The sequence below is a fragment of the Trachymyrmex cornetzi genome, unplaced genomic scaffold (assembly GCF_001594075.2).
Source record: "Trachymyrmex cornetzi isolate Tcor2-1 unplaced genomic scaffold, Tcor1.1 scaffold61, whole genome shotgun sequence".
Classification (NCBI taxonomy): Eukaryota; Metazoa; Arthropoda; class Insecta; order Hymenoptera; family Formicidae; genus Trachymyrmex; species Trachymyrmex cornetzi.
The window spans coordinates 1,275,645-1,289,898 of record NW_017299926.1 but is presented as its reverse complement, the minus strand read 5'-3'; the positions used below and the strand labels follow the sequence as shown (position 1 = coordinate 1,289,898).

The following is a 14,254-nucleotide window of genomic DNA, read 5'->3' as shown; positions in this document are numbered from 1 at the left end:
TGTGCAAATTTACTTGTTGCAGTAGTGAACACAGAGATGTCCAAGTGTTTAATCTTTAGAAGACGTTATCCAGCCAGCAGCGACAGCTCATATATATGAAATTTGAAAGTTACGTAATATTAATATAATTCCCAAGAATCTTACTTTAGGGAAGGTAGCTCATTTCCCGTTCCCTGCAGGTGTATAGTTTCGCTGTCATCTTGATGAAAAGATATAAGTTGCATTTATGTAATATACGGTGGAGTATATATGAATTATATAATGTTTTCATAAATTACACTGCTGCACATGTCTTTTAAAGTAGGTACGTTAACGTCACTATTCGACATCAAAACAATAAGAAAGTTTGGTACAAACAACTTTATCGATCCTGGTGTTAGGAACTTGGAAATAATTTATGCCAGCGGAACTGCTTTGTTTCGGCATGCATAATTTCGAATATTTCTATAGAAACAATTTGTTATTCGCATATTATGTTTAATTTGAAATTATAATGCAAAAATAAATCAACTAAATACTTCAAATGATAAAACTTGACAAATTCTTATTACAAATATACATAAATTTCATATTTCATGTTAGTTACAGAATGTTTATTTTCGTTATTTTCTAATAAAGTATCTGGAATTATTTCTCAAAAATAAAGCACAAGCTAGATGTTTGACTTTAAGTGAATTATCTACTTAAGCCGTATTTCGATATACACTGCTAGTATTGAAACTCTATAATTTACGTGTTACGTATATACTATAGATTTTCAGTACTGGCAGTTTATATCAGAGCGTGGCCTTAATTACATTATAAATATAACAAAACTAAACAACTTCCTAAGTAATAAGCAACGTAATATACCGTATAAAATTAATTTACGAAAACTTGCTTATAATAAACTATCGTAGAAAGCGTAACGCCCGTCATGTTATCACAAAGTCTTGTGAAAATGTCGACTCCGAAGAGTAACATTAAAGTTTCCACTGCTTATCCGACGCATTACCAAAACGCGACTGAAACTGAAAAGTTGAAGACATTACGGGCGTGAACTTCTCGTTTTTAATGCGACGCTACATTTTTCTCAGCGGCAATAGTAGCAGCAGGCTGCGCACTTCCTCGAAATTGTGAGCACCTTTTACGCGTCGTGTGGCACTGCAGAGAAAGTGGCAATAAATGTCAGTGCGGCACATTTTATTATGGTGCCTCCACTATGGTACTTTTCTGGGCATCGTTGCCTACAGGCTGACCCGCGAATATATATTCGATTTTATCACCGCTGATTCCGGCATATACTTCCATTGGGACCTCACGTCCTGTCTCATCGCGAAACATATTTGCCTTATATCTGTTTTACTGCTCATGCGACTCTTCGTCTTTACGCTCACTTTCCATTGACAAATATTTCTACTTGAAACAAAAAGGAACGCGCGCACATACAACTTTAGTAAGTTTAATATTTTTAAGCTGCAGCTTAAGTATAACAATTGTAGATATATGCATATCTTAAGAATCTTGAGTAATCACCACAAAAAATTAAAATTACAAGATAATAACGTCGGAATATATAACATTAAATAATAATGTCTGAATATATATTATAATTATAAATATTATTTTTACAAATATGAAATTGTCATCCGGGCTGATTTGATTATGCAAGTTTTGACATCACTTATGGAGGGAAAAAGTTACCAGTATTTATGACTATTATGATTATATATTCAGACGTTATTATTTAATGTTATATATTCCGATGTTATTATCTTGTAATTTTAAATACTCCGACGTTATTATTTTGTAATTTTTAATTTGTTTTCTAACATTTTGAAAATAACTCGATCAGAGTTGAAACGTTTGTTTGTAATCTAATATTATTAAATAAGCTTTTGTATTTATATTTGGCTCGTTGCCCAACTTTGTATGTTTTGACTTAATACATTATATATAACATCTAGTATATTATATTCTACAAAAGATAGACAGGGTCCTGAATGACGTAATGATTGCCTTTTTTTATGATATACGGACGATCCCTTTTTCACAAATCATGTAAAAATATTACAAACGTACACAAACATATATGTATTATTGCATGCATCCCTCGAAATCGGAAACATGATACAAAGGACATGACGTGACAGCGTACAATACCGAGTTTTATTCAGTGTGGGTATTGGAATTCGATATTTTCGTGCGTCGCATACATGTCAGCACATCGACAAAAATGTGGCGTAATCGACACCGTAAACAATGCAAAAATCTACCGAATATATCGTTATAAAAATTTATATCTATCATTCAGCATTTTCATATTTTGTTTCTCTTTTCCGCATGTTTTTCCTGAAAGCGTGCTGTTAAAAAAAAACATCATTATAAATCAATAGATCATTATTAAATGGCATGTTGAACACATCAACTAAAAGCAAAGTAATTTACATGGAATGATAATTAAGGTAACTGTCCCAATTACTGTGCCTGTCTCTATTAGTGTGCTTTTGTATTTCGATACATAAGTCATAAAGAAAATTAGCACAAAATAAATAAGAAAAACTATTTTTTTTGTTAAGTTAAATTATTAATACATACGATACCGAAGATAATATTTTATTTTTTGAGTATTAAGGTATTTTAAATATTTTTCGAAAGATATGAGGAATTTATGTGAATCTAGTAATACGTACCGCAAGATTTTAAGCGAGGGAGTAACCACTAGCTGAAATATTGTCCCACACATTACATGATTTCATCTGATTACAAATAATTTTTTTCACTATTATGAAGTAATTTGGTAAAATATACGATTTTATGTTATACAATGATTTCTCGTGGTTGCATATGTAATTATCGGATTATATATAGAGATTTTATATAAATATATATTTTATAATGATTTCGAGGATTCTGTCCCATGATTACATTAAATGGTTACTCCCTCGATTTTAAGCTTGTCCCTATTAATGTGCCCTGTATTGGAGGTGAGAACGTTGTGTTATGAGTGTACTTTGAAATAAATATAATTGAAATGATTTATGTAATATTAACATAAACAATTAGCTTAAATTTATTACCTGTTTTAGTAATTATATATTAAAATGAGTCAAATGTGGATAGGCACACAAATTGGGGGCATATTAATAGGGCCATCGCCGCTTAGAGGATTCACTAATAGGGACAAAAACATGTTTTCTATTTTTGTCAAAAGCATTATAAAGTATTAACATTTTTTAGATTAAAGAAATATTATAAGAAAAAGAAGTAGTTGAAAAACCGATATTGATTGCAAGCAGATAAAATTAAAGCTACAATATTTAATAATTAATTCAGTAATAAGTAAATTGGCTAAAAGACACATTAGGGACAGTTACCCTATTAATTTTTTAATTAAAGTGGCAAAAAACAAAATTTGTTACGAGCCCGATTTAAATGTGCGTGGTATTTTTTCCTAAATTCCATTGAAATTTCTTCGTTCACAAAACAGATTGTCAAATTCCATTATTTATGTTGATAAAATTATATGCATGTCATTTAAACGTCTCAAATTTTTAAACAAATTTAATCTCTAATATTTTGCCTCAACAATAAAAACGAGGAAAAACATTTGTTTCTTTATTGGACACTATGCTAAATGGAGCGCGGCATCTGTAAAGCGATGTCAGCAAACTTTTAATCGGTAATTTGAAGTAACGCTTCGCTGGAATCGGCCACATTCATTTGGCCATAAATAAAATACATCGGTACAACTGTTTAAAGCAATTATTACTAGATACCAATTTAAGCAATTTTATACTATTAGAGGTTCAATATCTCTCGTTGTACTTGTGTTAAATGTTTGATTTATGTTGAAATTAGAGTTATATGGATTTTCTGTGCTAAACATAAAGTTTGTGTTTTTGAAACACCCAGGAAGAAAAACAATCGATATTTAATATTCCCTGCAAACAGTATATAGAATTTATATGACATCAATCAGTTTGATTATAATCCAAGAAGAGTTGCAATACACACGGTTTATATAAACAAAAAATCTAGGATTGACAATTTTATTATAAAGAAAAATAGATTTACACTCGGCTTTTGAAATCGCTATTCCATTACATAATCTAGTTGATATATTTAGCTCCATTTTATCGTGAGTACAGTCACCATAAATACGATAAAATTGGTGTGTATTTATTGTACGTCAAGTTGCTAATGATAATCGATATATTCCATCAAACTGTTTTCCAATACATGGAGTTTTCGTGACTTTCCAATAATGTTATTTTACTTTTCTTACTTTTAGTTTTCCTTGATCAATTGTTATTGTTATAGTAGCATATTATTTTCCTTATTTCTTTTTATTTTTGAATTTTAAAAATAAAATTGATAAATTTAAAAAAATTGCTTTAAAGAAATTTTAAAAAGTTATTTTAGAGAAAAAATTTGTCAAAGGATTATTACTTTAAATATTTAATAATTTTCCTGTTTAAGAAGCCACTGAAATCCATTTACCCTTAATATGATTGTCTTCCGTATTCTTACTACCCTTTGTACTTTATTCATCTTAATGACATTACGCCTTTGGTGTATCAGTATTAATCATGACTTAGACTTTTATACACAAAAGAATTTAATGTTACTCTTAGAGTGAATCTTGTTAGTTGTATATGTCAGATGCATGAAAGGGCTTCATTTTGAGGGGCGATTTTCTCAAAAGGCGGCCAACAATGGCTGTCAGTTCTTACCTCAACGACATCTGACCCGAATGGCACAGCTGTGGTGAATTTAATTGCACTTGCTTATACTGGGATAAAGAATGAACCAAGATCGCTTAAAAGAATGGAAAAATTCTTAAAGTAAAAAATCATGACACTTAAATGAAAAACTTTCGAAAGATGTGCCATTAAGGTGAACTTTTCTAAGAACGCAACTGCAATTTGTTAAATATATGCATTATTTTATTTTTTATATAACAGTTTACTGCTTAAAAAAATTTTGCCTTATTATGTAAATAATATAATAAAATTTTTTTAGTAGAGAAACAGCGAAATGTTGCTTTACCGTTTGAAGTACCAAGCAGTCATTACTGATCATTTTAATTTTTTAGATTAATATTATGTTTGATAAATTATAAATTAATAAAAACTAATAAGTTTTTATAGATTCCTTTAATTAAAACAATTAATGAAACCATAAAAAATATATTACAGACAATAGGAGTCGACGCTGGTTATCAATTAGCGCAATTTTTCTTAATACTAAAAATATAAACCTTAACTTTGAACGTTTCCACTCATGGTTTGAGTAAAAAAAAATCTTTAAAAAAATTCTAGAATCTTTGATTTTTAATATTTCCTTCCCAAGTTGTACACGCGAATATAAAATACATCGATTCCATATCTGATACAGATATTGTCGTTTACGAGCTCCCGTTTTGTGTTCCAGAGTAGATATTCAATCGGCACATAGGAATGGGAGCTTTTATCAGTGCTGTAGTGGATTTTGCATCGATCTGCTGCAGAAGTTTTCCGAGGAAATTGGTTTTACTTTCGAGCTCGTAAGGGTGGAGGATGGCAAGTGGGGTACTTTGGAGGTGAGCCTGAGCAAAATTCATGAAAGGTGCTGCTTACTTACGTCGTACGGAAGATAAATGTGTCTTGTAATGCAACGAGAAAATTCCCGCGGAGCATTTACCGCAGCCGCAACGGTGCGCTTATTTCTTCCTTTTGAACGTTTAAAATTTTCTGTCCTTTCATGTCTGCAGCAGACACCTACATCGCGAACGAAATGTAATGCGGCTTTAAGGGCATGACTGATCGCTTTTAGTTTTACACCTCTGATAAATTTCTCGAACATAAAAGGAGAGAAAAAAAATGTGTTTTATTGTTGCAACTCTCGATATAAGAATGTGTAATTTGAAAATCGAATTATCTGACGATAGTAATTTTCTGCACGTGTGTTGACCTTATTGATGATTATTACGAAATGAACGCATGAATGAGCTTTCGACGCATTTAATTTCCGCACAAAAGTTACTTCCGACGATGCAACATATATATTTACGCTTCAGCGACTGCTTAAATGACCCAAAACAAATAATTTTTTGTTTATCGAGCGTTTTAATTACGTTATTGAATCATCATCGTTTTATGTTTTTCTCTCACGAGACGTATATTAAATTACGATTACTGCGTTAAAATAACAAGAAGAAATATTCGTTTCAATCTTGCATAACATATGAAATTATTTTTAGTGTTTTATTACTCCGTCATATATTTTCACATTTATAAATCAACGAATATTAAATAAAATGAACTCTGTTTTTCGATAAAAACAATTCCGCGAAAAATAATTGACTTTTTGGCTATCTAATAAATATCACGATATATTAACTATTGTATACAGAATGGGAAGTGGAATGGGCTTATAGCTGATCTCGTCAACCGAAAGACCGATATGGTCATGACTTCGTTGATGATCAATTCGGAAAGAGAAGCGGTAGTCGATTTCACTGTACCTTATATGGAAACTGGTATTGCCATTGTTGTAGCAAAAAGAACAGGCATAATATCTCCCACTGCGTTTTTAGGTGAGAATTGTATTGTAGAAACCGTTTTGCAAACGATATTTATAAACATATTTACAACTTGATAATATACGTATGTCTAAAAAATATATGTTATCTTTATCATAAATAAACATTGTTACATAAATTAAGTAAAATATTTGCGGAAGCATGCTACTGTTATTTCGAAATATTAATATTACTGTATAAATTAAGGGAATATTTACAAAAGCAGTAATTTTGCACGAATCATCACCGCATGAAAATATACGATGAATGACGGTATAACCCAAAATAGAATTTGTTTTAACATCTAATAATGCATTTTTAGAACCGTTCGATACGGCTTCATGGATGCTAGTAGGCATTGTTGCAATACATGCCGCGACGATAATGATACTGCTCTTCGAGTGGGCATCACCCTCTGGATTCGACATGAAGGTAAACCCTTCAGGCGCTGCGCAAAAACTGGTATTTTTTTATTTCGCTTTTTATTAACTACGTGTATATGTTTTCTCTTCGTTTGCACCTTTACCTTTTAACGCACAAATATTGTGATGTCATAACTAGAATAATTAATTAATTCTACATTGAAAAAAAATATAGTCAATTTTAATAAATATTTAGTTGAATATACATGCCAACTAAATATTTATTAAATATAAAGATATATTTATTTGATACAAGAAATGTTAATTTGATTTAACAATCATTTTGTTTACTAAATGAATATTTATTTACCGTAAGTAAATATTTAGTTGGCAGTATTGAACTAAATATTTATTAAAATTGACTATATTTTTTTCTCAGTGTAACGCATGCTTCAGTGTTTGTAGTTGAAAATAGAAAGAATACATTCCTAGACTAATATTATATAATGGCTTCTAATTTGCAGTTATTGTTCGTACAATTTTGTATAATTAATAAAATTTTTTTACAGGAATTTACTACTTTGTGTATATTTTTTTATGTGTATTTTTTATCACTACCTGATGTTCTTATGTAATTATGTAATTCATTACTTTTTTCAGCATTACGTATGATTATTTGTTTTGCATGTATCTTGCACAGTTTTATAAAAGTCACTGCGTATCGATGTTCTCATAATCATAATCATTAAATTAAATTTTTAATTGGAAAAGATGTAATAACGATGTACTATATTTCTTATAACATGCACATGAACAATTTCAAGTTTTTGCTCATGTTACTGCTATTATTGCACAATGTTTTTTTATGTCAGTGATACAGATCTTTCCCTTTCTGCAGAATAATCCATCGACGAACCATCGATTTTCTTTTTGTCGTACGTACTGGCTGGTCTGGGCCGTGTTATTTCAGGCTGCCGTCCATATCGACTCTCCCAGAGGATTTACAGCTAGGTCAGTGAAAAGGATCTTTTTCCCCAAGAATGTCGTTTTCCCGACGAATTTTAATTACCGACCCGAGATAGAACTCGAGCGACAAATTAGTCTTCCGGTACTTCACTTAACCATTCGAGATCAGTCGCTGTGCATAAATGTTTCTGGGCAAACATTTACTTGCCGACTACCGTTTTAAAATATAAATTACTCTAACTTTTATTATAAATTGTCAAGCATATATTGACTCAAATCTAAAAAGATTTATTTGATATAAATTATACATTTTGTTGATACAGCACCAGCTTTATAAATCATATTAATTTAAGTTAATTCATTGAATTTTTTAAAATAATAAAATAATAGAATTGAGCAATAAAAAATCCAAAAAAAAAACAGAGCGAATGAGAGTCAGCGTGATAATTAATACGCAATCTTAAATCTTTAATCCAGGAAATAGAATCTTTATTCCAAAAAATAATAATACGTTTCAGTTCACTTTTGAACCATCCTCAGCAATACAATTTCAAAATATCAATTCCTTCATGTCCAAGGAAAAATCATCAAGAAAAAATAGAATTGAGACAACTTTGACCAAATATATAATTAATATATATAAATGGGAAAGGAAAGCTAAAAGCTTGATAAAAGTAAACGTATGTTTTTTTAGAAGAGAATACCCAAAAAAATTGTCGATGTCAATTTCTTTGAGTATTTTACTGTTGAAACTGATAATACATATATTGTATAATATAATAATGTAATTAATGAATCCTATATAATAATAAAAAATATTAATATTAAAATATCAATTAATAAATGTTTATCTTAACAAATAAATGTTTTATTAACTGTAGAATATAATTTTATTAATTTTTATAAAAATTGCAAAATATTTGAATTAAACAAATTATTAAAAATCGACCAATAAACGACCAAATTAAGATGTTAAATGTACAATTAATGTATATTTAAATTCAGTGACAAGGGTCTAAGATCTCGACAAGTGTGATAGCCAATTATCACTGTCAGACAGTTATACGTCAAATAGTTCACATCATGACTATTATTTTACATCATTGACTTCATTTTGATGGACTTTATGTCATTCTCGCCGTTAAACGAAGATTTAGTTATTTTGACATCTTGACATTACGTTTTGCGGACATGGTGTGCCAATATCTTGGTGTGTTGCGGTACGACATTGAGTTCCATCGACTTTTATGTCTACGATTAGAATAGTAGGATAATTTTTTTTTTATTTGTAAATGAAAATTCTGTGAATTGAAACGTTTTAACAATTTTTTGTATACAATTTTATTATTGCTGATTCAAATATACATTAATTGTTCATTTAACTTAATTTGCTCGTTTATTGATTTTTTTTGATAATTTCTTTTACTGTGTCAAACAATCAAGCAGTTGTACATATAATTGTTATCTGGATTAAAAATTTACAATATGCTTGAGTTAAAAAACATAATTTATAAAAAATGTCAACGTACTATCTATTCAGATTTATGACGAATGTCTGGGCATTATTTGCCGTGGTCTTCCTCGCCATTTACACTGCCAATTTGGCTGCCTTCATGATCACGCGGGAAGAATTTCATGAATTCAGCGGTGTGGATGATCACAGGCTCGCTAAGCCCTTTTCTCACAAACCCATGTTCAAATTCGGCACGATACCATGGAGTCACACAGATAGTACGCTTGCAAAGTATTTCAAGGAGATGCACTCCTACATGAGGGCTTTCAATAAAAGCAGCGTTGCAGATGGTATCGAAGCTGTCGTTACTGGGTAAATATATTTTTGTAATATTACTCTAAATTTATTTATCAGGAAAATCAAAGCAAAAAGTAAAACAATTGTTTTAAAATAACTATAGAGGTGTAGTAAATTTATATTGTGGTAAAAAAATTTCTATTTTACGTGAACAATTTGTGTGTAGATATCTATTTAAAAAAAATAAATTTTTAGATTTGTATGGTTTTATTTGGCAGGTTTTATATAAAAATTGCAAAATATTTTATAACTGAAATAAAACTTTCAACAAATTTTAACAAATATAATTGATATAAAAAATATATTAGTTTTAAACTGATTAAAGGAATAGAAATTTAATTATCTCTGTGTCTAAAGTGGGACACTATTTAATTCTGCAGTATTATATACAAATTAGAAAAAGGTTCCTCTCAACGTTTTGACGTAAAGCCGATTTAAAATGTCCTTATGAGGATATAATGAGGTACAGAGCATCCTGTTATAACTTGTGCAGAGACATGGATGCGTTCATTTATGATGGCACAGTTTTGGACTATTTGGTCGCTCAGGATGAGGATTGTCGATTGCTAACGGTCGGATCATGGTATGCCATGACGGGATATGGTCTGGCGTTTTCCAGGAACTCAAAGTTCTTACAAATGTTCAACAAGCAGCTGTTGGACTATAGAGATAACGGTACTTTTGCATGTGCTCCAAATCTTTTTAAGCATCCCGAAGAATACTTTCGCATCTAAAAGATCCTTCTGTGTGTGTAAAATATATGGATCCGTAAATTTCACTTGACGGATTACTCTGCGATTATTCTTCGTATTTATGTCATTCCGTCAATTCTAGGAGATCTGGAGCGGTTGAGAAGATACTGGATGACTGGGACGTGCAAACCTGGGAAGGAAGTACAAAAGAGTAGCGATCCGCTAGCATTGGAGCAATTCTTGAGCGCATTTCTGTTATTGATGATGGGTATTCTTTTGGCGGCAGTCTTTTTACTTTTGGAACACCTGTATTTCAAATACATCAGACAACACTTGGCAAAAAGCGACGACGGTGGCACATGCGCTATTTTCAGCCTGGTAAGCATTTCGGATTTTAATATCGCGAAAATCTCTTAATTTCCTGTGCTATTTCTGGAAGCAGGTCATTCTTAACTTTAAAACCACTTACAGAAGGCGACAGATGTTTAAATATTAATAACATTTCTTAAATCGTACTACCAATAATCTAAACCAACTTTTTATGAATTCCCAATAGATATTATATACTTTTGAATAAAATAATTTAATTGATAACAATCTATTAGTATTAAAAACAAAATATAATACAAAATGTTTAAATGTATTTGCAATAATAATAAATTGATAATAGAATTAAATTGCACGTATAACAATACTTTAAGGACGTACTAGACATACAGTCCCTGCAAGAAAATTAAATTTGAATATATGTTTAATATTTACACTTTAAATAAATTGTGTGACTAAGATTATATTTTTGTTTAATAACACATTTTTGTAGTTTATTTATTTTATTTGTTATTATTTTTATTGTTAAAAACTAAAATTTAAAAAATGATGAAAAAATTTACATTTTTCTTTTATAAGTACTTTATTCAAAATAATTTATGCAATTGCAATTCACTGATTAGTGTTACAAAAATATAGAACAAATAAATATTTTGTTTATTTACTCGACAACTAGTTCATGCATCGCAATACTTAAATTGCAAACTCTACTTAAATAATCTTGAATACATAATGTACCTATATTTAAAAATTGAGATTTTTATTATTTATTTTATTATGTATTTCCATATATTTGTATTAGAGCACAGATTTAAAAAATACTATTTATTAAAATAACTTGTGATCCAGATAGTAAACTATCATCAAATTTGTTGTATTATTTTTAAACGTGATTTAGAATATTCTGTATTTTTTTCATAATTTTATTATTATTTTGAAAATATATATAAAACACCCTTAACACACGTCCAAAAAATATGTTTAATTTTCTTTGTAAATATATCGGCAAATTCTTGTATATACATTTTTGTCTCATTCGATAATATCTATTTTCATAGACTTTGATTAGCGTTGAAAACTTAAAGAAGGATAACGGTATGCAAAATGTTTTATTTAAAGAGCGTGGGGAAGTCCTTGACTTTTCGTGGTGCAGTGTACGAAGCGCAAGATATCTTAAGGCATCATAGATGCAAGGATCCGATCTGCGACACCCACTTATGGAAGGTCAAGCATGAACTTGATATGGCTAAGATCAGGATACGACAGCTTGAGAAGGATCTTGAGGCCCACGGAATAAAGCCAACTCAGACCAAGTACGCTCCGTCCTTCTCCTAATACCGTTTAATTCCGTATCAAACTACGAAAGTACTCGACTACACCGGGTATTTGCAATGCGATCGAGGGAAGAGCCGGATTGATCAAGTTGAATCGCACGGCTTGCGAAGACGGCTTGCCCTTCTGATCAGCCATGCTATTCGATTATCTTCAAACTCGATCGCTTAATATCGGATGAGGAATCGTACCCTCATAAGCAATTCGAGCATAACTTTTCCGTTTGATTGATTTTATTTCTTTCTACTAAAACAGGGAGAGCTTGCAAATTTTTTAGAATAAATCGCCTTGATATTCTCATCAGAAATCTATATGACAAATGAGGTATTTTTTTTATATAATTAATCTTTTAATGCCGGGTTTTTCTGAATCGAAATGTCACACTTGTGTACGACGAAGAAATAAAAATTTAATGTTACGAGTTATTGATATCGAAAATTTTTTAATTTTAGTAAACGGGATTTTTGAAAATATGGTAATTTTTTTAGCGCGTATTGCACAGAACGAAAATAAAAGTGAATCAATATTGCATAATATAAATCTAGCTGCAATAACATTTTATTCAATTTCAACACAATCCTCAACAAAAATTAAATTAGTTTATTTTAAACGCGCTTGTTTTTTCAGTGTATGTTTGAAAATATTGTAAATTTAACTATTACACCTCAAATAAAAATACAACGCTCGTAAAAAAAATTTAAAGGGATAAAAAAATAAAAAAATACTTGTTACTAAAAAACTATTTTGATAACAATTATATCAAAATATTTGACTTATAGCAATAATCAATACGTCATGAAATCGAATTTAACATTGACATTGAAAGATTAATTGACATTATTTATAATCAAGTAAAAAATGTTTTCGTGGCAGAAAACGAAACGTTCAATCCATCGATCAACATTACGCATTCTATCATTTTTTTTTCTCTAGATTACGGTTACGCTTTCACAAAAGATACTTTTCGCAGAGTGCTGTCGCTTGTTTTCCATTTCCAAAACTAGAAATCTTTGTTCTAGAAAGCTTTCTTTTGAGTCTCTTCACTCTCTTCAATCTCTTCTTTTCACACTCTCTTTGCTCTCCCGGAAATTACTTCGTAAAGCGGAAGTGGACCCGTGATAAAAGTCTACGCATGCAGTTGCACATTTATTCTTATACCTGTCTTTGTTCTAATATCTTGAACAAACTTATGCTCGGTTCTCTATGCAAATTTTCATGTTACAGTTTAATTTATTACGGAAATTATTGTTGTACGAGTAGCACAGCTCGAATAATTTCCAGACCGAGCTTAAGTAGTAACCTACTTTCTAACGTCACTTGGAATCTTGTTCGCACAGCATGCATCTATCTATAATAAAGCGAAACGTGCGTTTTCGATGGGACGTTCAATGTGTCGACGTCTTTTAATATCTCAGAAGTTCCATCGCACGTTTTCTTTTTTTTTTTATCTCCTCTCTTTACTGCTGAAAAGCACATTCTCCGAAATATTACTACTTCATATTAAAAATCGTATATTAAATGCAATATTAAACAGCATTTATTATTAATCTTAATATTTTAAAAATATTAATATTCTATTTTTTTTGGTATTTTAAAATAATCTTAATTTGAATATATGCCTTTAAAAATCAATTTTTGAAAAACGATATTATTGGTGAAATTTTTTGATAAATTGCATTTATATATTATATATGGGGGTTCTATATTTATTTCAAACACTACAAGATTAAATTTGTATTTTCTGTAACTTGGGAAAAATGTAATATGGAAAGGAAAGTTCCATTGAAAACGCTCGATTTTGGCGCCTCTATTTAGTTTCGGTAACATATACATATATATATATATATATAATATATATTATATATATCATGTACATATTTTTATGCTTACTTACGTAATTTAATATCGAATATGAGCACTCGCACTTGATTTCTTCTCTATTATCCGTTTGCGGCCTCATATGCTCACTGTGTAGATAATTTTATTCTTGTTTCGTGAGAAGCGATTCCATCCATATCCTCGTGTTTAAAAAATAAAAAAAAAGAAACCTCCATGAGAGAGGAGTGTTACATGGGGTGTCCCGGGGTGTCGTTTCGAGTGAACGGGAAATGGTTTATTTGGATCATGTTAAGCGATAATTGGTGGTTCGATGATGTGAAGGAAGCCTGGCACATATCCACGTCGGCTTTTTTAAAGGAGGAAATCCGGAAGTCTCGGCTGG

General features: G+C 30.3%; 1 protein-coding gene across 1 annotated transcript in view; it reads left to right on the top strand.

The window, feature by feature from the left end:
• Nmdar2 (glutamate ionotropic receptor NMDA type subunit 2) overlaps nucleotides 1-14,254 on the top strand; it is a 230,839-nt gene that overhangs the window by 213,857 nt on the left and 2,728 nt on the right. The window contains exons 9-16 of the mRNA XM_018516190.1: nucleotides 5,416-5,563; nucleotides 6,376-6,559; nucleotides 6,867-6,976; nucleotides 7,805-7,917; nucleotides 9,413-9,697; nucleotides 10,176-10,357; nucleotides 10,517-10,752; nucleotides 11,821-12,014. Coding sequence (XP_018371692.1) covers nucleotides 5,416-5,563; nucleotides 6,376-6,559; nucleotides 6,867-6,976; nucleotides 7,805-7,917; nucleotides 9,413-9,697; nucleotides 10,176-10,357; nucleotides 10,517-10,752; nucleotides 11,821-12,014 — 1,452 coding nt within the window. The remainder of the gene's footprint in view (nucleotides 1-5,415; nucleotides 5,564-6,375; nucleotides 6,560-6,866; nucleotides 6,977-7,804; nucleotides 7,918-9,412; nucleotides 9,698-10,175; nucleotides 10,358-10,516; nucleotides 10,753-11,820; nucleotides 12,015-14,254) is intronic.